General features: G+C 39.4%; 1 protein-coding gene across 1 annotated transcript in view; it reads right to left on the bottom strand.

Moving 5' to 3' along the window:
* Fhl5 (four and a half LIM domains 5) overlaps nt 1-22,509 on the bottom strand; it is a 38,254-nt gene that overhangs the window by 12,729 nt on the left and 3,016 nt on the right. The window contains exons 2-3 of the mRNA XM_041667702.1: nt 2,368-2,538; nt 1,349-1,523 (exon numbers count right to left, since the gene is read on the bottom strand). Coding sequence (XP_041523636.1) covers nt 1,349-1,523; nt 2,368-2,526 — 334 coding nt within the window. The 5' untranslated portion in view covers nt 2,527-2,538. The remainder of the gene's footprint in view (nt 1-1,348; nt 1,524-2,367; nt 2,539-22,509) is intronic.

Raw genomic sequence — 22,509 nt, 5'->3', positions numbered from 1 at the left:
GGAGCATGGGGCTGGGGGGAGAAGGGAGGGTGGAAGGGGAAGAAGAGGGGTAAAGGGGAAGGGTGAGGAAAACTTGAGAAAATGGGGTAGTCAAGATGGAGGAAGGTCAGAGATGAGAACAAGGAAAGAGATATCTTGATTGAGGGAGCCATTATAGGGTTATCCAAAACCTGACCCCAGAGAAATTCCCAGAAATCAAAAAGGATGACCCCAGCTAGAACCCTAAGCAATAGAAGGGAGGGGACCCAATCTTGACTTGCCCTGTAGTCAGATTGATGAATATCTTAAAAACCACCAGAGAGCATCATCTAGCAACTGATGGAAACAAAGGCAGAGACCTGCATTGGAGCACTGGACTGAGCTCCAGAGGTCCAGTTGAAGAGTGGGAGGAATAAGAATGTGAGCAGAGCTCAAGACCGTGATGGGTTCACCCACTGAAAAAGTCTACCTGAGCTAGTGAGAGCTCTCCAACTACAGCCAGACTGGGAAGGAACAAGTATAGGACCAAACTAGTCCCTGTGAATGTGGTTGACAGTTGCATGGCTAGGGCAGACTGTGGGGTCACTGACAATGACACCAGGATTTATCCCTGCTGCATGTACTGGCTTTTGGGAACGTATTCTCTTTGGGTTGATACCTTGCTCAGCCTGGATATAGTTGGGAGGGCCTTGGACTTTCCACAGGGCAGTGTGCCTTGTCCTCTCTGAGGACTGGATGGGAGTAGTGTGGGAGGATATGTGGAGGGAGTGAGGGGAGGGGAGGAAGTGGGAACTTGGATTGGTATGTATAGTGAAAAAAAAATAGCATATGAAAAAAGAAAAGTCAAAACTGGTAAAAAAAAAAAGGGGGGGGGGGCTTGCTGCTATGCCTAATGACTTTAGTTTGATCCCACTTCATGGAAAGAGAGCTGACTTATAAAAATTGTCCTCTAACATTTCCCACAACAGAAAAACAATAGACACAATGAATGAATGAATGGATTGATTAAAAAATGAGGACTATCTCCAATGTCTGATAAAGAATGATCCCTTTTAAAGCCATTGGTTATGCTCAGGACCGAGCATTTTCCCATGTGTTTCTGGTACAAGCTTTATCCCTTAGAGCTGTCTCTGGCTCAACATGTTTCTGTGAATTAGGTTATATGAAAATAAAACATTGAGCACTGTAATAACATTACAAAATTAAAGAGCACTGCAATATACTTTGATCAAGAAGAACAGACGATTAGGAATTAGAGAAAACAGGCAAGAACATTGACTTCCTCAAACCAGTGTTGTGAGGCACCGGTGCTGGAGGAAGACTGATGAGGCTTCCTTGGGCAGAGCCAGGAGCTGGGTTTGGATCTCACCTGGCATGATGTTTCTCTTGCAATGGAAGCACTTGGAGGAACACTCGTTAGAATAACAGTCTGTGCACAGCAGGCGATCATCCTTGGCAACAAAAGGCTTTTCCACCAAAGAGTGGTCGCATTTGGTGCACTTGAAGCAACCTTCATGCCAGTGACGGTTTTTGTAACAAAGATCCTTTGAGACAGTAAACAAAGTCAATTAGATGGGCTTGCAATGAAACAAGCCATTTTCTAAGACAAGTTGGGACACCCTTGGGACCCTAGTAGCAGTAGATTGTACCCCTAGCTGGAAGGAACGTGTTGATATTGTTATCTCTAGAAACACTCTCTGGAGTAATTAAGAGCAAAAGCCTGGGGCCTGTTTGATTGGTCACTAAAGGCCACTGAAAAATAACCTCATTGGAATTTGTTAAGTTTCTCTGTTGTTCTTTTATAACCTACAAGAAAGCATTACAGGGATCATTTTAATTTTTAGGTTACAGAATCTTATTATTCCTTGGGACTTCAAGCAAACAAATGACAAAGCATTAGTAAAAGCAAAGGCGAGAAAGAAAGGAAATAACAAGCCAAGCGGAGGAAGTGTGAAGTGCAAAGCAGCAGTCTCGGGGCTAAAGGAGACAAGGCAGATTTTTAAGTTGGAAAGCACAGGCTTTGAAATTTTTGTGTTTCCAAATTCTTTTTTAAATGTATTTTTTGCATATATTAGCTATTCCAGAAGTGACTCAATATTTAGTTGTAAAACTCTGGGGAAATAATTTAACTTCTTTACATTTTTAAACTACCTAAAAACATCTTAAAAACTACCACACATACATATACTTAAAGGAAAATATACTTAAAGTTGTCCTAAGGATAATGTGGGATTAAAACATGCATTCCGCAGCACTACATATCGGCACTTGATATGATAATATGGTACAAAATGTGGGTAGAAAGTCCACATGCAGAGACAAGGGCCACTCTGAAGCAGTTACCCACCGTTCCTAAGCAGCGATGGTGTCAACTGAAGTGATACCTACCTTAGAATCCGATTCAATTGGCTCTTTGCACTGCTCACAATAGTTAGAAAAGATCCGATCATAGCAGGAGACACAGTAGAGATGATCATCCTTGAGTATGTACTTCTTCCCAAGAAGCGATGCCGTGCAGTATTGACATTCAAATTGAGTACTTGCCATTTCTGTTTGGTCCTGTGCAGAAGAAAATGATTCTTGAACATAAAACAAAGTTCATTACAAATGGTAAGTCCTAGATGTAGCTCAAGCACTTGAATTTATATATTAGTAGGCAAAAATTTCTAAATTCACAAATTTAGCATGCTGTTTGCAGTTGTGGTGATTTAGGAAAGGCTACTCTTCCATCTTGGCATTTCTTTTGTATGCTTTTTCTCCTAGAAGTAAAATCAGCCAAGTTGTGAAACAAAAATCTTTTATTCACCAAGTGCCAATGTGGAAATCTATGAAAATACAATATCTGCAGGATATATCACATCAAACATGATAATATGACCTGTAGACTGGGTGTTTAAAACTGGCATTATGTAACTATCTCAAGAGAGTTCTGAAAGTGGGATTTGATAGAAGTAACAATTCTTTTTTATTCAAACTTGAATAATTAGTATGTTGCTATATGTACTGCATTTCCTACTCCTAACTTCTCCTTGGATTCCTAATAAGGGTCTTCTATATTAATCTCAACCCTTCCTAGACCACATACTTCTCTACTGGGACACCCTTACCTGCTGTTCTAATGACAGCTCTAAAAAATGCTTCCTGATACCTTTAGTCACGGGGAATTCTGTGTTTAAATGTCCCCACCAAGCTAAAATTACAAACTCCTCTGCAGGTGAGATTCAGTCCACATGCTAGGCTTTCAAGGCTTTGGTTGAGCAATGTCCCAGGTATGGGGATTCCGAAAAAACCAGTGGGATTCTTTAAGCTTTGGGGTAAAACCAGCACGTGTATGGTATGAGTCATACAACAGCCTCCAGCAGAATGAAAACTGACAAAAATACAAAGCTAGGGCTAGAGTAAGATTTCAGTTTATTTTATGAAATAACCAAAAACAATAGCAAAAAAAAATAGAACTTGCAATCTCTAGTTTTGTATAAATGTTTTCTTATTTTCCAATTTATATTTCTTTTATTTAAAAAAGACAGCAGATCATGAAATTAATATGGTGCTTTAGAATATTTTGATGCTGATTTGTATCTAATCCATGTAAAGTGTTATCCTAAAATATTTTTATTTTATTTTAGTAATGAAGCCTGCAGCAGAGTTTCTTGGCAAATCCACACTGTCATTAGTTCTGTGTGTATTCTGTCTGTATTGGCTTAGCTTTTCACTCTTTACAACTAAGTAGGGAAAGAATGAGGATCTGGAACACAGGGGTCTTTCCCAGGAAAGATACAAACTCAGCCTTGAAAGTTCCCAATGGGATATGCCCAAAATTATCACAAGGAACATTGAATTCCCTGTTTGATTAATTTCACAGAAATGTCCTTTCCTAGTGAGTACAAACATATTCAAAAGGCTCTGAAAGCAGCAGGAAAATAGATCTGATTCCCCTGAAATGATAAAAAAAAAACATTTTAAATAACATTTACAGTGATCAGATCAAGTGTTTAATCTCCACAGTAGATATGGTACTTTTAAGGTATGGAAATGTCATTTCCATTGTGAATATGTATTCAGTTTAAAATGTACACAGGACCACTATGAAGAGTGGGTTCCCTCCTGGATTGGATATGCTTGAGAAAGGATTCTTACTGGGGTGAATAAGGCATACAGGAAGACCTTGAAATTTTAGTTTTGGGACCTCTGACTAAATGGGGTGAGGTTAGATAAAAAGATGAATTTTTTTATGAAATTTTACCTTCCACTTTTTTTCTAGGCACCATTTTGCATTTTCTTCCTTTCTGTCTATGGAATCAATATGTTTTTAATGGAAGAATTGTTTTCCTGCACAAGATAAACAGCCAGTTTGTAATCCTTGTCCAAAGGGTGAAGGAAGGTGGAGGAGCGGAATACCCTTTCCCAGTACTACTTGCCAAAGACACTAGGATTTTTTTTCCCAAGATTTTAAATGCTAGATCAAACCTGATTTGTGATTAGGAGCCTGAAGAACTATTAGTGTTACTTATGTGTCTCCCAGGTCATGATTCCTCCCACAGGGAATGCTCAAAAGCCCCACCCTGTGCCAATACTTTGTAAGTCAGCCATTGGAAGTGAATATGTAAGCAATTTCCTAAGTCTATAATCTACCATTACATGGATGACATTTTGTTATCTGAGTCAAATGCAGATACTTTAGAAAGGATATTTGAAGAAATAAAGAACGTTTTGCCTAAATGGGGATTAAGAATTGTTCCTGAAGAGATTCAAAGAGGAGATTCTGTTAATTACCTAGGTTATAAAATAGGGTTACAGATAATTAAAACACAAAAGGCACAAATTAGGAGAGACCAATTGCGGACTTAATGACTTTCAAAGATTATTAGGAGACATTTCCAGTCTGTGACCAACTGTTAAGATAACACCTGATCTAATAATTCATTTAAACAAAACCTTAAATGGCAATAAAGACTTGAATAGTCCCAGAAAATTAACAGCTGAAGCAGAAAAAAAGACTTAACAATTGTTGAGGAGAAATTACAGAAGGCAAATATGGATAGGTGAATCCAAATCTTAATTGTATTCTAGTCATATTGCCTTTCAGAATTTCCCCCATAGGAATTTTAATACAGATGGATGATCTTAGAATGGACCCTTTTACCACATAAACCAAGTAAAAAATTAAAAACTTATGTGGAAAAGGTCTCTAAATTGATTATAAAAGGTAAATTGAGACTTCGTCAATTAGCAGGTATAGACCCAGTAGAGAATATAGTGCCTTTCACTGCTGATGAAATAAAAAAAGTTATGGGAAGACAATAAACCATGGCAAAGAGTTTGTGCTAATTTTTTGGAAGAAATTAATAATTATTCAAAAAGCAATAGACTTAACCTTATAAAGAAAACTTCTGCCTCAAACTATACGTGATGCACCAATAACTGGAGCCCGTACATTTTATACTGATGCAAACAAATCAGGGAAGGCAGGTTACAAATCAGAAGGTTTAAGTAAGGTGGAACAAAGCCCTTTTAATTCTGTCCAGAAGGCAGAATTTTATGCTATTCTTATGGTCCTAAGGGATTATAAAGAACCTCTCAATATAGTTACTGATTCACAATATGCAAAAGGAGTTTTTTGCATATTAAAACCGCTAAATTTATGCCAGATGATACAAAATTGACTTCATTATTCATTCAGGTGCAAGACATAATCAGGAATAGACTTTGTCCTATATACATAATACACATCCAATCCCATATGCATCTGCCAGGTCCTCTATCACAAAGTAACAGAAACTGATCAATTATTGATTGGAAGTGTGTTGCAGGCCCCTGAATTTCATAAAAAGAAAACATCATGTCAATATCAAAAGTTTAAAGAAGAATTTCCTATTACATGGCAACAAGCTAAGTAGATTATAAAGAGATGTCCTACTTGCTCTTTCTATAACCAAACATCATTGCCTGCAGGGAGTAACCCTAAGGGTACTCAAAGGAATGAAATCTGGCAGATGGATGTGTTCCACTTTATGAAATTTGGTAAATTAAAATATGTGCACCACACCATAGACACGTATTCAGGTTTTCAATGGGCAACTGCCTTGAGCTCGGAAAAGGCTGATTCAGTAATCACACACTTATTAGAAGTTACAGTATCATGGGCATTCCTGCACAAATAAAGACAGACAATGGTCCAGCATATTTATCTAATAAAATGAAACGTTTTCTTGCCTACTATAATATAAAGCACATTACAGGTATACCAAATAATCCTACAGGTCAGGGAGTTATAGAAAGGTCAAATTGAACTATAAAGAATATGCTGAACAAACAAGCAGGAATGGAAAATACCCCCAAAATGATTGCATAATGCTTTATTAACCTTGAATTTTCTTAACGTTAATGACAAAGAAAAAAAAACAGCAGCAGAGAGGCATTGGATAATGAAAAAACTTCTGAATTGAATTAACCAGTGTATTTCAAGGATGTGTTGACCTCATAGTGGAAACCAGATGTGTTATGTTGGGGAAGGAGTTTTGCTCTTGTTTCCACAGAAGACAAACTATGGATACCATCACAATTAATAAAAGCTTTGCATTAAAAGGAGAAACCTCTTCAAAAAGTGAAATGACAGCTCATCCACAGTGGTGACAACCATATAGGTGGTAAGGAAACCATATAGGGTTGGGGCAGGGTTCTGTTCTTATCTTTACAGGAAAGGAGACAGGGCAGTTATTTCCCTCACACCTTCAGGAGCTACTCGGAGAAGCTGTATCTGTGCTTGTGTAATTGGCATATTATAGTCTGCAAACCTTGGCTTTAGTCTCCTTCTAGGTGAAAACATTTTCCTGGATCGTCTTCCAGTGTGTGAGTGTTCAGGAAGTTCCCTTAGTCCTGCTAACCAGAACCCTGGAGGGGAGATATACAATGAAAAAACTCTTCCTACGTCTTGGTTATATAGCAATTTCCTGAGTTGATAATTTCCATTCTACAAGGGAGCTGCTTAAAACCCCTGAAGCAAATAATTATGACACCTCATGGTGTCTCAGGAAAAAAAAAAGATTCTATAGATCCCTTCATCTCCAAATTGTAAAGACTCAGATAATCTAAGTTGCCTGGAAGAGGCTCGGATAAGCCCAGCTGCCTGGAAGACACACTTTGTCCTATAGTCGCCCTCAAATTGTGCAGAGCACTTCAGGGTCCCAGTTTTTCTGAGATGTGGATCAAGCAGGCTTTGGAGATGCAGATCTCTTGGAGTCGTTTCTGCTCCAGTAAGTAAACTCTCATTCGTAATCTTGTAAGAAACCTCAATAATCTAACTGGTTCATCAAATCTGACTTTGGTCAGATTCTTTTCGTAGATTCCCTATTGGAGTGAGCCTAGCAATAGTGCCACACGTGCTCTATGTTGGCAAGTGGGTTGGGAGCGATGAATGATCACCACCCATTCTGGATGCCTACAGCCAGTTTCCCAGGCTACAGCCTTTGGCTGTGAATGGCAGTAGGAATGGTGGAGCTAGAGGCAACAATTGGGCAGGGGTAGGGAGCTGACTTATAAATCATAGGGTAGAATGGACGTGAGCAGTGCCTCCTTTGCTGTAAGAGAATTGCTTATACGCCATGGAGTTTCCTGAAAGCTGCACACCATTTTAACAAATGCATGTAGGTTCTTTACATCTTCACTACAATAGCCCAAAGCCCCAAAGCCAATTATAAATTTTCCTCATTTGGCAAGTGAAGAAACTATTTTCTGGAGCCAAGATCACTTGGATGATGAAATGCAGGATCTAGAAACTCAAATCTGCACCTTTTAGAACCTGGAGCCGAATACCTGCATAAACTTCTCTGTCTTTGAGATTACAGGGAAGGGCTAACATAACTGGGAAGCACACCTGTAGCTACAAGGCATTTTTAGACAAGGACAAGAAATGTATGCCAAGTGGCATAAATCATATGTATGATTTACATAATCGTATCTTGTTACAGGCAGGGATATGTTCTGAGAAATGTGTCATTAATCAATTCCATTATTGAAGTAGTGGCTAGAGTTTGTTTACACAAGTGTAGATGGTACAATCCATCACACATACAGGCTATGTGCTGCACCCTGCCAAATGTGCAGTCTGATAAAATGGAGAACAGGAGAGGGTGAGACAGGGTCTTTAGAGATTGGGAGAAGTAATACAATAGCACATTCATGTACGTACTTCTGGGATTATGAGAAGCATGGGGGATGAATGAGAACACAAGCGGTAGTGAGGGAGGGATGGGGACATTTGCAGTGCTCAGGCTGGAGGTGATGTCCATCTGATTCAGAAGAGGATAGATCAAGGCGTGTGAAGGTGAGTTACGATGCAGTAGGACCTCACCATGTCTTGAGAAGTCAGAAAGAACCTTCCTGAGATTTCACGCGTGGGTCCTTCCAGGATTAGTGTGTTACAGAAGATGGGGCATGGAAGAAAACTAGTTGAGAGGCAAGATTAATTCAAATTGATGTGAACTGATTTTGAGGAACTGGACTTGAGAGGCATCAGGCTGCCTGTCCACAAACTTAGAGTGTTGCACTAAAGCAAGTTTGGCTTTGTCGTAGCTGAACCATTTGATGGCAGATAGATTGCTGGTGAGGGGATATTATATTAAGGTATTGGATGAGGAAGTTGCAGCACAGAAAAGGAGAAAAGGTAAAAAGGCTTGCAAATAAACACAAGCTGCGGAGTGTGAAGGGAACAAAGCAGGCACAGAAAGCTACTGTACTGTAGTAGACAAAGGAACTAAGAGGAACTAAAGGGAACATAGCAGGGCAGGTTAAGGACAACTTCAGCTGGGGCAAAAAAAGCACTTCCAAAATAGTCTTAATACTAGTTGATGACAGATTTCAGAGTTAAAACTTAATTGCAAAGTTTTGTTGAAAGTTTTAGAAAAATGCATGCCCAAAATTGTTCTTGTAGAAATAAAAAACAAAATAAAATGCATTTTGTACCTGTTTAAAAAAAAAGAAGTCAGAGTTATAAACAGTAAGAAATCATCAAGCAAGTAAAAGGAAGAAGCTCAGGAGGAGTCGCTTCTTCACAGAAGGCTTCCCAGCCTTCTGTGGTGACCATGACAACTAGTGAGGACTGAGTTCTCCTGAGGTCTTCCTTTGGGTTTTAGTTTAAAAGAATAAGGTCAACAATGAAATTTGGTTAGTAGTGCCCAGGACCTGGCTTGAATACACACACACACACACACACACACACACACACACACACACACACTATGAGGATTTTTCTGTCACTCCAGACTTGAAAAGTTTCAAAGATAGAATAAAATAAAGGGCAAAGAAAGGATAGGAAAGAAAAATATTGACTGTATCTTAATTAGTCTTGTGACTCACAAACAAACTAAAAGTTATTGGGATTTAAAGTTTGGTTTAAAACCACTTCAATCAAAATCTCACTGGAATTTTTTCAAAAACAAGCACGGCATATTGTTTTGTCAATCTTAGTTCCAATTCAGGTGTGAGTATATAAACTGGAGGAATGACAGAAACCAGGAAAGAAAAAAGGGACCCTGCAAGTTGGGGAGAAAGAGCTCTGAGAAAAGAACAGACTTCACCGTAAGTCATAAACAGCATCAAAGTAAGTAAAGGAAAACAAGAACAATGACAGCAAAACCAAGAATGGAGAGAAACAAATGCATTGCTTACTGGTAACCTGACTGGGGAATCAACTGTTCTAGTATGTCTTCAGGTTATCAGAATGGAAAAAAAGTGTAGATGAAAAATTTATTCTATTATCATTCAACAGCAAAAGAGAGAAAAAATATCAAAAGTGATTTTGAAGCATCATAACTTCTCACTTATTGAACCATTACATAGAAAGTTATAAAAGCTTTGAGAGACTATAAGGAAACCCCCGAAAAGTGGAAGGATGGAAGATATTTATGGAGTTGAAGAGCCATTGTTCTGCATTGTTGCTTTTTCTCTACTTGCTCTGCAGGTCAAACGAAAAGAGTGTTGGGCTATTTTTGGTGGCATTTATGAACTTGTTCTAAAACCCACATACGAACATGAAGCCCAGGAATGATCAAATCACGTTCAATCAAGGACAAGATGGGAATCTTCCAGAGTCAGATGTAAGGCCAGTGCAGAGCAATTGCAGCCCACAGCGTGGCACACAGTGTTAACATTACAGATCCTTGAGAAGGGGGGGGGGCTCAGAAATTAACCCTGCACAGACAGACATGTGACTGGAAACAGTGTTACACACAACATGTTGTAAAGGTCTATTGACCAAGATGAGTGACAAGGGACAATTTTTTTTTCCACTGGGGCAAGTGAACTTCCAAGTGAAAAAACAGGAAATTCAACAAATACTATTTCCCTTCATGTGAAAATATCATTTCTGCCAGACTATAAGGTAGGAGAAACAAAACTTCAACAATACAGACGGTCTCATGGACATGTCAATAAGAACATGCTCTTAAGACAGAAAGAGTACATTCATAGAATCCATGTTAAGTTACAGGTAAGAACTTCTGTTTGACAGGAAGTCAAATTAGTGAAAATAAACCACAGAATCAAAGAAGGTCTTGCAAGCTGCTTATCCATTGAGAGCCCACATCTGGATGTGCATAGAAAGGAGTCATATAAATTCATAATGGAGAAGAGGTGGGCAGCTGACGACAGACCCAAGAAAATGTATTAAAGGAGAGACAAAAGTGCAACTTGGAAACATTCTCAGTTTAATTCACAGCTACTGAAAGAGTTTGGCAAGCTCTACTATACCAATAGATAAATAATTATGTATGTATTCTCAGTACAATATACTATCCATATATCAAAACACAGACAGAGTGTCCATGAAGGACAAAAGGACAAATAAATAAATATATGTTTCTATACCATCTTACCATATGGGAGTAAAATCAGACGAGGCCAGATATCCTCCCCAACCAAACTTTACATTCTGTAAAACAGGCAAGTAGCAAAGATTCCATAAATGATGTATCACTCACATAAGTTTCAACTAGCCAAACACAGTCATCAGGAAACACACACACACATGCATGCATGAATACACACACACACACACACACACACATGCATGTACACACTTACAAGAACCAATGTGTGCATGCACACACAATTTGATAAAACAATTTTTAAGAGTATGGTGGCAATAAATATATAGCATCAGAGTTCAGATTAAATTTAACGTTTGATATTGAAAGAGGATAGAGAAGTTAGAGAAAATACTTTGAATAAACTATGACTTCTACTTTATAAAGCTGATTTGTTATTTTTTATGTTATACACATATTTTATTCCTTTCTGTACATGTAATCATTATTTTTCTTTAATGCAGCAGATGATTGTTGTAAAACCTGCGGGCTGTGTTCCTGCCGCCCCAGCTCCTGGTCACCTGACTAGCTTTAAACCCGAAATAACAACACACAAACTGTATTCTTTTAAACACTGCTTGGCCCATTATATCTAGCCTCTTCTTGGCTAACTCTCGCACCTGGACTAGCCCATTTCTAATAATGTGTGTAGCACCCCAAGGTGCGCTTACCAGGAAGATTCTAGCCTACATCCATCCTGGGTCAGAGCTTCATCGCATGTGCCCGGGAGAGGGGAGTATGGCCTCTGCTCCAGAGAGCAGAGCTGTTGAGTCTGAGCTCACTTCCTCTTCCTCCCAGCATTCTGTTCTGTTTACTCCACCCACCTATGTCTTAACCTATGAGGGCCAAGCAGTTTCTTTATTACTTAACCAATGAAATCAACAGATTGATATATGACACTCCCACATCAGATGATGAATAAGGAGGAATAGAAATACTAAGCTTTCTGTCTACTCTTTATATCAACAGTGGCAATAATCTAGATGAATGGAGCGTTACTTGGGAAGGGCTTTGTATGCTCTTGGCTCTCAGGTGGTGTCGTGAGAATAGTTGTAGATGCCAAGACAGGAAGAGAGACAAGATGCTCTCTCCTTCTGTCTCCGTGTTCCTTCTCCTCTGCTCTTTTTACCAGACCTCCTCTCTCTTCTTTGTAGAAGAAGCCCCCTCTAATCTCTTAATACTGAGGTACACCAGAACTGTGCAAAGAACTTAATTCTAATATGTAAAATGTTAGCTAATGCAGTGTCCTACAAACCAAGGACTATTATGTGTATACATGTGTGCTCCTACTTTTTAAAATCAGAGATGCAAGATTCTAAAGCAGGAGAGCTTTTACCTTTGTGGTGGAGCTGAAATCAATGTGAACCTTTGGATTCCACCAATAACGCTGTGTTTTTAAGGAATAGTATTCCATTTGTTCTCACTTGACAGCATTGAATTATCATATATCCTTTAATAGAAACTCAATTAGAAGTCAACCCCATTGATTTAATTATAGATTCACATTTACCATGTGGGAGGTAAGGAGGGAGTAATGCTGTTTAAAAATAATCATAGTGATTGCATGCCTTATATAGATAATACACAGCAAACGGTATTTAGGAAGACTTCCTTCTCTAATGTATGGTCCGTACATTGCTCATAACTTACTTGTGTATAGATGCAAACATGTGCACTTCTTAGATTCTACTAGGATTTCTGGCTTAATTTTTATTTCTCTTTCTTTTCTGTCTTTCTTTTTCTCAGAATGGTTTCTGGGGCTGTGGCTGAACTTTTCTAGTTGCCCACTAAGGTTTTTCATGAATTCATTTATTTAGGAATACACATGACTCAAAAAAGAACAATATAAACAGTAGTACAATGTTCTTGGAAAACGTTAGTAAAAATTTCTGACATCTGAAGTGTGCTTTGTGTATGAAACTTAAGGAAAAGGACTAGACAAAGACCGTGGATTTAAATTGTCCTTCATTTGATTGACTTGTCTTTTTCTCATTTAGCGTTTTAATTTTGAAAACCTGCTGGGAGGGCAGGCAGGTGTTAATGAGCAGCCAAGAGCCCGTTGAGGCTGGACTGATCAGAGGGCAGTGTGCACTACTCTCTGCAAAGCACAGGAACCAGCTACACTGCATCATTAAAAACACACTGTGATGGCTGAGGCAGATGTTTTAGGTGCTCTCATATCCTTGCCTCCTTTCAGACTGTACTCTCCCAAATAAAGCTAAACAGTTTGCACATGTGCTTGCTCTCTGCTGGAAAGGGCAGTCAACCCCGAGAGCTCAAGGTCATCCACAATGCCCAAAGAAGGTGGCTCAGACTCAGGATCTTCTTTCCTGCGTTATATTTTATTTCCACAGATTTTCCTTATTATAAAGTCTAAACTCACTCAGCATAGAACTTCTTGACTACAGTATGTCAATTTCTTATTATCTCTCACCCTTTCTAGCTACCTCCCATGATTCCATCCTCTCCAGATACACTATGTCCTCAAGCCTTTGAACTTCTGTACATGACTCTCTGGGATGTAATTCCCTCCTTGTGTCTCTGATAAGAAAGTAAAATAAAACAACATACATATAACAGTACTTGATTTGTCCAACCTGAAGATTCTCTGCCCCGATCGTGGTCCAGTTAAAAACCCACTCTGTGTGAAGTGTTTTATTTGGTCAGGACAGAAATGTCTCCTGTGTTCATAATTACACTTCTATTCACCACACATTTCTTTTTTCCAGTGTGTCTCCCTGGGATAAGCATTTCTCTTCATCTGTGCATGTCAGAAGGCATTGTCAGTCTCAACAGATATATTGCAGCTGACTAAATGAATGGGAAAGCAGGAGTCTAGGACAAGTAGTGAGAAAGGCACAAGTGTAAACAGGATTCTATTTGATGGTGTATGGATTCATATATGTGATAAGTGTGGCAGATAAGGCACAGGCTCAGCAACAAAGACTATAGAGTAGAAAGCCAAGCCCTCAAGGTCCGATAGGGCAGGGATGGTTCTACTGCTGCCCCTACAAGGGTGGCTAAGAAGACTTTTCAAGTGTCCTTTGAACAATGACTGATAAAGTTATTTTATTAAAACAGCAGAAGCACATTATTACATTTAAAAGACTTTTTTTTTTCTCTCAACTTAGGGACATAGAAGAGCACCAGTGAGAACGTTTCTGCATAGTTACATTGTAGTTCTCTGTCATGTGGCCTGCACAACTGACCTTGAAGATCCTGTGAGTAGGCCCGAATTGCAAGGTTATTGCTACCAGGCCTAATAGAGTTCGTACAAGTGTTGTCAATGTTGATGAGGTGCTTCATTTGGCAATATTTAGGTGAGTAAAATGCAATTAATGAGAAAAGTAAACCTTTCAACTTTATAATTCATCCGCACTAGGGCAGAGAAACAAAGGTATTCTTAAGCAGAACAATTCACATCTATGTGCTTTATTTAGGTCTGTGCAGGGGCCTCAGCAGTGAAAGGCCATGCAAAGTTTATGAGCTCAGTCTGATGCCCAGACCCACACAAAGGCAGGAGAACAGAAAGCCCTCCACAAGCTTGTCCTCTGACATCTCCATGTACTTTTGGCTTGTCAGTACCTACACATATTATATACCTGTGTACACATACACACACACACACACACACACACACACACACACACACTAAAAGTCCATGAAAGAGTTAGAAAAACTAGTAAGTTCTCCTTTTAGGTTTTTCTTTCATGTTTTTCTCTGGTTCTGAGAATGGGCAAACCTATCTGCAGTTCTTTATTTGATTTTTTTTCCCCTTGTAACCAAGACAAAAGAGGAATGCCAGCTTGCAAATCACTCACTTGATGGAGACCCTATATGTAGAACTGCTTCACATTTTGAAGGAGTAGCTATTTTTTTTTCCTCCCCTCAAAATGCTACTGCAAAAGTAAAAGCAACTCAACAATCTTAAAATAACCAAAGCATAACTTTGGGGCATCAATCAAACATAATCTAAAACGAGCAACAGAGAATTGTGGTGGAATGTTTGATACTAGTCTCTAGGGAACCCTTGCAAGCCCAGATTGTTGGAAACTTGATGTTTTGTGTGGAGAGTTCAAACATGAATTCTCCTGAGAGCCAGTGAAGTACTCTCCCATGAAACAGAGCAGCTGACTAGACCGTTCCATCTGCTAATTTATTCTGTGGAGATGAACAAAGAGTGAAAAGGCACTTTGTATGGTTTCATGGAGAAATTACTTTTAGAATGGTGCTGTGATGGTAGCCAGGAACTGAAACAGTTGAAATAATACCATTCTCACCAAGGCAAGTGCAAAACATTTTTCAGGTATTTCACTCTTCAGGAACAAAAGACCGAAACAATTCATAGGTTTCATACTACCCTTGATTTATACACTGGTGTATAAACAACTCTCAAGATCAAAAGAATCTTGTCCTTAAAGTAACTTCATCTACATGTCCAAACCATTTCCCAACTTTTTAAAAAATACATCATTACAAAAGGAACAATGGACAATTCGAAAGGTGCAATGTGAACCTGTCCTTCCATTCCATATATTCTTGCCTGATCATTCCTGGAAAAGATGTTTTAGAAAAGCAAAACCTGTTCCTGGATTGTCTTAGTCTCTTTGAGGCCTTTTTGGGAACCTTAGCATCAGGCCTCATTAAAGACAAGAAGCAATTTAAAAAGCTGATTTATCTAATAGTATCACACAGGCTCAGTGTCTATCAGGGACAATGCAATGCTGTTTCCTAGTAATGGAGTCTATCAGGACAAATCTACTACACACTAGCAAGGGTCCTCCATCTCTGTATGCTCCGTGGATAGTCAGCAAGCAATCTGTAAAATTTAAGAAAGCTGTTAATCGTGTCAGGGCTTTGATTTTTACTTTGTTTTTGGTCATTCTTTCTAGTTGGAAATTGCTTCATCGTATTCCTAACTACTGTTGGCTGGTGGCTGAATGGAGCCATGCTGGACAGTCATCAATCTGCCCTCCCAACACTGTTCTTAATGGTTTCCCTTAATGGTATCCCAATGACAAATGCAAGCTTGTCAGTGAGAAGTGTCATCTGACACTGTAGAAATTAAGACTACCAGGGCTATGTCTGCATCATGCATTAATCATTGGGATAACCCTCACCAAGACAGACATTTATTTGAATGCGTGAGTCAGAAGAAGTTGCCATGGTCTGTGAAAACGGAATCAGAAAGAGTAGCGATGGCCTTTCTATGAACTCTCTATGATCTCAGTTTTCAGCCATGAAGAGGGGAGGAGAGGAGCACTAGGAAATCAAGGGGTCACTCCATTTCCCTGATGTTGAAATACCTTCACTCACTAGTGAGTGATGAGCAAAGTCAATCCTCCTTCATCAAGTCACCATTAACAGGCGACAAATGTATTCATCTTAGCCATTGCTCCAAAGCAGACCCCGTAAATTATTTCTATTCCAGGAAGTCAGGGTGCTAATCAGGGTTCCAATCACTATGCTGTTGGTTGATCCTAACACTGTATAATCTTTAGAAAGGTAAAAGAAACTCACAACATAGAATATTAAACAAAAATTATCTTCTGTGGTTTTCTTTAAAATAAATATGGCTCTAAATATAAGAAATGGTTTCTACTTTTATAATATATGGAGAGTATTGGAAGCTGTTCAGTCAAATGAAGAATGTATTTAGTCTGCAGTAATCTTTAATGATAGTTTGTATATTATTTACTTAATATTTTCCACAATTTTTTTCCTTTTTTATTTTATTGGTTTTTCAAAACAGGGTTTCTGTGTGTTAACAGCTTTGGCTATCCTGGAACTTGCTTTGTAGACTAGGCTGGCCTCAAACTCACAGAGATGTGCCTGCCTCTGCCTCCTGAGTTCTGGGATTACAGGCGTGTGCCACCACCACCTGGCTCACAAAACAGTTCTTTAAAATAGGTAATTAACGTAAATGACCACTCCGAGTTGAGAAAAAAAAAAGAGCGAGGAAGAACTTTCCGTCATTCAACAAAAAGCAATAAATAAGCTCTTAGAGTCAATCACATATTCTTCTCTGAGCTCGTAGCAGACGAGACCAATACCATTTCCTTTTATATCTCCTGGTATTGGCGTGTACAGTAGATCCTCCTGACTTGAGGTCTTACCATTAAACACAAGGATCAAAGAAGAAATCATTTCTGGTCCTTCTAAGGAAAGCCTTTAACATTATCAGTTAAAAGGTTTATGAGAACAAACTCAGACATTGTGATCAGAGATCTTTTTAAAGTTATTTATGATTCTCTCATTCATTCATTTATATTTTTTAAAAAGAAAACAAACTATCTTTTTTCATTATACATACCAATCCAAGTTCCCACTCCCACCCCTCCTCCCATTCCCTCCACTTCCTCCCCCCAACCTCATCTACTCCACAAAGAGGGTAAGGCACATTGCTTTGAGGAAGGTCAAAGGCCCTCCCTGCTATATCTAGGCTGAACAAGGTATCCATCTAAAGAGAATAAGTTCCAAAAAGCCAATCCAAGCAGTAGGGATAAATCCTGGTGTCACTGCCAGTGGCCCCTCAGTCTGCCCCAGCCATACAATTGTCACCCAAATTCAGAGAAACTACTTTGGACCTATGCTGTCTCTTCCCTGTCTGACTGGAGTTGGTGAGCTCCCATTAGCGCAAGCAAACTGTTTCATCATGATCTTGACCTCTTTGCTCATATTCTCGCTCCTCCCACTATTCAACTTAACTTTGTGTGCTCAGTCCAGTGCTCTGGTGTGAGTCTCTGTCTCTGTTTCCATCAGTTGCTGGATAAAGGTTCTATGGTGACATTTAACATGGTCTGACTACAGGACAAGGCCAATTCGGGAACCCTCTCCTCTACTGCTTAGGGTCTTAGCTGGGGTCATCTTTGTGAATTCCTAAGAATTCACTAATCCCACATTAGACAGAGGACTGATCCCCAAAATATATATTTATGATTCTCTTAGTAATGTTAAATTTATGCCTTGTATTGCACATTTTTCAGTGCAGATTGCATGCCTCCTAACCAAAGCTTAAACTCAGGATACATGCAAGTCACGTCTACAACATTTGATATTACTCAAATGTCAACCAATATTTTACTTAAAAACGCAGCCATTATTGAAACCACAAGGGGCAGTGGTGTCAAAGCAGGGAGGCACCGGGTTTTCTTTTTGCAGTAGATTGTATCTGTGCAGGAATTACCTGTCTCAAAATTCTCACTTAAATCTCAACCCATATCTCTCACAGTCCCTTAGTCTTGAACATGGAATGTCAAAACTCAGTTCACTTTAACATCACCATATTATACACAGGAATTAAGCTACGAAGACAGCATTTATCCTGCCTCCAGACTTCTTCCCAGTGACATCCGGGAAATCTGAATGCACCTCTAAATCAAGTTTTGCAAATAGTTAATAGGACAGCTTCATATTGTGACTCCAAACTATATAAACAAACCTTGTTTTACATTACAAATTCTCCAAGTCTGGCCGAGCAGTGGTGGCACATGCCTTTAATACCAGCACTCGGGAGGCAGAGACAGGTGGATCTCTGTGAGTTCAAGGCCAGCCCAGTCTACAAGAGTTAGTTCCAGGACAGGCTCCAAAAGGAACAGAGAAAACCTGTCTCGAAAAACAAAAAACAACAAACAAACAAACAAACAAACAAATCTCCATGTCTGACCTATTGAGGTCCAAGCTTAGTTAACTGATGCTCTAAAAATGGAAGGGGATTTCTTTAAGAGCAGCTCAAATTAGATGTTAAAGTCTATCTTATATTTGTTACTGTTTTGGTCACTTTAAACAAGTTGTTACTTCACTTTATTTGTGTGCCATCACTTCCTCAGAAAAGAATTTCCACTCTGTAACAAATTAGTTATATAGTCAATCAATAGTCTATGTAATACCATTTCAAAAACAAAACGAAACGAAACGCCAAACTCACTGCAAAGATGAGAAGAGAGTCAGCAACAAGGGGAATGCTCAGAGACTTGATGGGAGACTCCTTGGTTAGCTTACAAGACTGAGACACAGCCTCGTATCGCTCCTTTTATGTCCCCACTCCCTAAGAGTATGCCTGTTATCTCACTTTCACGGGCCCACTAAGTCTGGAGCTGAGATGGCTTTCAAGTTCTTGGTTTGCTCGGTTCTGTTTCTCTTATCTAACAAGAGGTGAAATTGGGTTCAGAGGAACATGCTGATATTTATGTGCTTTTTTTATGCTGACAGAGTGATTATCAAATAATATTTCAGTATAGTTCAGGTTCCTGGCACTTAATAATATAATTTATTTTGTGTTTCTCTTTTTCACATGGCACACAGCTAATTTTTAAAATGTTGGCTTTCATTACAGATGTGTTTTCTGAGAAAATGAAAACATTTTCTGAAAAAAAAATGAAAAAGCTGCTATTTATCTGCCTCCCTCTCCGGGTTTTAGTTACTGCCAGGTAACAGCACCCTACCCATAAATGCAGAGGTTTGTTCTGCACCTGAAGCCAACCTGCTGGCAGCTGTACCGAGTGAAGCATTGTCTTCCAAAGGAAACAAACAAGCCTCATAATATGTTCAGTGCGAGTCAATATTTGTTTTTGTTTATTATGGGAATTACTGGATTACTATCGCTATTGGAAATGAGACACAAAATATTGGGCTTGCGCTAATTTCTGGCTCATCACCTAAAATGATATGGGTGTGACATGTGTCCATGATATGGGCAATCTACTTCCTACCAGAATGTGATTACGCATAGCACAACTATCTATAGCCTGCATGGTGGCGATAATACACATTGATAGTTGCAAATTATCTATTTTATTGATCATTTCAATTTGTTGGTTATAATGATAGTTAGGTGGAGAGCAATATTTAAAATGCAGCTTTAAGTTTTATCTGTTCGAACTCTCGAAGATTTAGACAAAGTTGGTATTCAGCATTAGTCATGGTGTTTCTCATAGCAGCAGAAACCAAACCAGGACAGAGACACATCTTTCCCGTTCTTTTAGACCAGACTCTGGCTGTACGTGCCCATGGCTCCCAGTATGTTACCACCCACAGCTCACATCATCTCTAGTTAATAGACTTTCCTGTTCTGCAGAAAATGCAGAGTAAAACCTATTTTCAGCCAGGTTCCTGGTGATTGTTGTATTATCATCCTGCAACCAGCCTGAGTAATATCTGCGGATGAAAGGGAGGGTGAGAAGAAAGGAATGCAGCTCTTTGAAAATGCTTTGAGGTATGTACAGGGTGGTCAGGGAAGTCACGGCAAGTTTTAGACAGGCAAAATTCAGAATTACGTCTTAAAAGCTGAAGAGCAGAAAGGCTCAGGAAAAGTGAGAGTTTCTGCAGCCGGGGCAGCTACAGTCCAGACTGTGGAACAGAGGGGTGAGGGTGGGGGGGAATCACAATGGAGCAGAGCTGCAGGAAGTGCTTAGGGCAGCGTCCTTGTCCATGCCTAGATAACAGATGACCACAGATAAAGCTGTTGCTACTGTTTGAGCCTTAAAAGCTCACCTTCACCAGGCCACAGCTATAGTCTAAGCCATAATTTTCTTCCTGTCCAGTTTTAGACAGTATTGAGAAAGCAGATCCATGATAGGTCAACTAAAATTTTTATCTTTCTCATCATTTCAACACTTTTCATGTTTGACTAATATTGAAGACAGATGCAGGCTGCATTATTTGACATAGAGGTCCTATGAGAAAGCTTTATCCCTCTCCTGTTGCACGAGTTCCTCTCATTTGGAAGCGCCAAGGATAGAATTTCCCACCCTCAGTTTACTTGTTCTATCCCTCACCATCACTTCATCTATAAATCACTGGGAAGGGGTGCTCCCACTTGGAGCACTGCTCATTTACTCTGCTGGAGAGTCGGCTGCCTTTCCTGGAAGGAGTCCTCAGCACCTCCCAGGTTATAAAGGCACTCCACCTGCCCCAAGCTCCTCTCAGGTTATGAAGGTGCTCCACCCACCCTGTGCTCCTGCCAGGTTATAAAGGTGCTCCACCCGCCCTCAACACCTCCCAGGTTATGAAGGTGCTCCACCCACCCTCAGCACCTCCCAGGTTATGAAGCTGTTCTGCTGGTGTCTGCCCACTGGTAAAAGTGCAGTTCAGGCAGGGGGAGATCCTCCTCTCACATAAGTTGTGCTCTCTTAAGACAGCTTTAACAATAATAATTTTGGCAATCCACTGATTCACATATTATAGTTGTGTCTAACTTCGATTGTTTCATAAGCCCTAAAAGACAAGCACATGATTAAGTCAAGATTTAAGCCTGCATTTACACTGTAAAAGAGGTGATTTCCCTGTTTCCTAACTTTGTACATGTTTGAGAAAGGGGAAGAATGAAGAGTATAGAATTATTATATTTATGCTTTTTTAACCTAAATACTAAGTGAGGGGGCATGATTTAGTCTCTTTTTTTATACTTGGCATTGTAATGGGTAACCCAAAGCACCAAAAAAATTTCACTTTTCCTAAAGAAGAATTAAAATTTTTTGGTGGGGGAGCAGGGTCTCACTATGCAGCCCTGGCTGGCCTGTGACTCAACATGCAGACCAGAATCTCCAGACCAGAGATCCACCTGCCTCTGCCTGTGGTGTGCTGAGATTAAGAATGTCAACCACTAGGCAATCATGAGCTACCAGGCAATCAAAAAGAACAAATTAAACATTGCATATTCCAATGGCCAATCTTGGGGAAAATCAATTTATGTTTTAAATATTTTGGAGTTTAACTTAATTTTTCTTTAGGCATAATGTATTAGAGATTTGGAATCTGAGGTATTCAGTTTTTCATTTATAAAGGAATTCAAACCTACTAATCAATGTCTTACAAATGTTTATGTCAAATGAATACCATCATGAATGAGTGTGAACATGCATTTTAATAGGCATGCACAGTAGACAGAGTACATTTCTGTATAGTGTTCAAAACGGTTTATGGTAAATTTTATTTTAAGTTATTTTAGCATCTGATGAAAATTACTTGTCATTTCTTATGGGAAAAGTGCGTACATATGTTCAGACAAGTTTTCCCAGCTCAGGCAAGTGGGTCTGCATTTCCAGTCAAATGTCATCACCCCCTCTTGTATATCCTGAGACCTTTGCATAGCGTCTATGTTTTCAATGACAAAAATCATAGCAAAAGAACATTTTTGGCACATATAAAGTTTGAATTCAGTTTCCTAAATCCAGCACCCAAATTCAGCCTCACCCATATCCTATATTTTTATATTCTTTAGTTACAGTGGAAGGCAGCCACGCCCATGCCTTAGCACACTGTACAGTTGTCGTGGAATGTGCCCTTACACAAGCCTTTGCACACTGTGGAAATAGCCATTCCCATATGTCTAATTACAATGGAGTGAGGCCATGCTCATGCACGGCACACTGCCTAGCTGCAGTGGAGTGCAGTTGTGCCCATACACTAGCACTCTTGCCTTGGCCTCCTGGCACCTGTAACACTGGGATCAGTAGTTTTAAGGCCCCCAAATGTTTACTGGTGGTTCTTAACATAAAATATTTGCTGACCTGTGATTAACATTTTCTAAGTATATTTTGTGATTTTAATTGTAGCCTGCTGGACTGTTGCTAAAATAAGCTTAAGTCTGACTAGGATTTAAAAGGGTTTTCTACTTTTAAAATAATATTAGACATCATTGACATGGTGATTGTAATGGTATTTAACA

This window comes from Microtus oregoni, unplaced genomic scaffold (assembly GCF_018167655.1).
Source record: "Microtus oregoni isolate MIOR12 unplaced genomic scaffold, Mior012 000017F_ref0000208, whole genome shotgun sequence".
Classification (NCBI taxonomy): domain Eukaryota; kingdom Metazoa; phylum Chordata; class Mammalia; order Rodentia; family Cricetidae; genus Microtus; species Microtus oregoni.
Note: the sequence above shows the minus strand (reverse complement) of the source record. Positions and strands in the feature narration are given on the sequence as shown.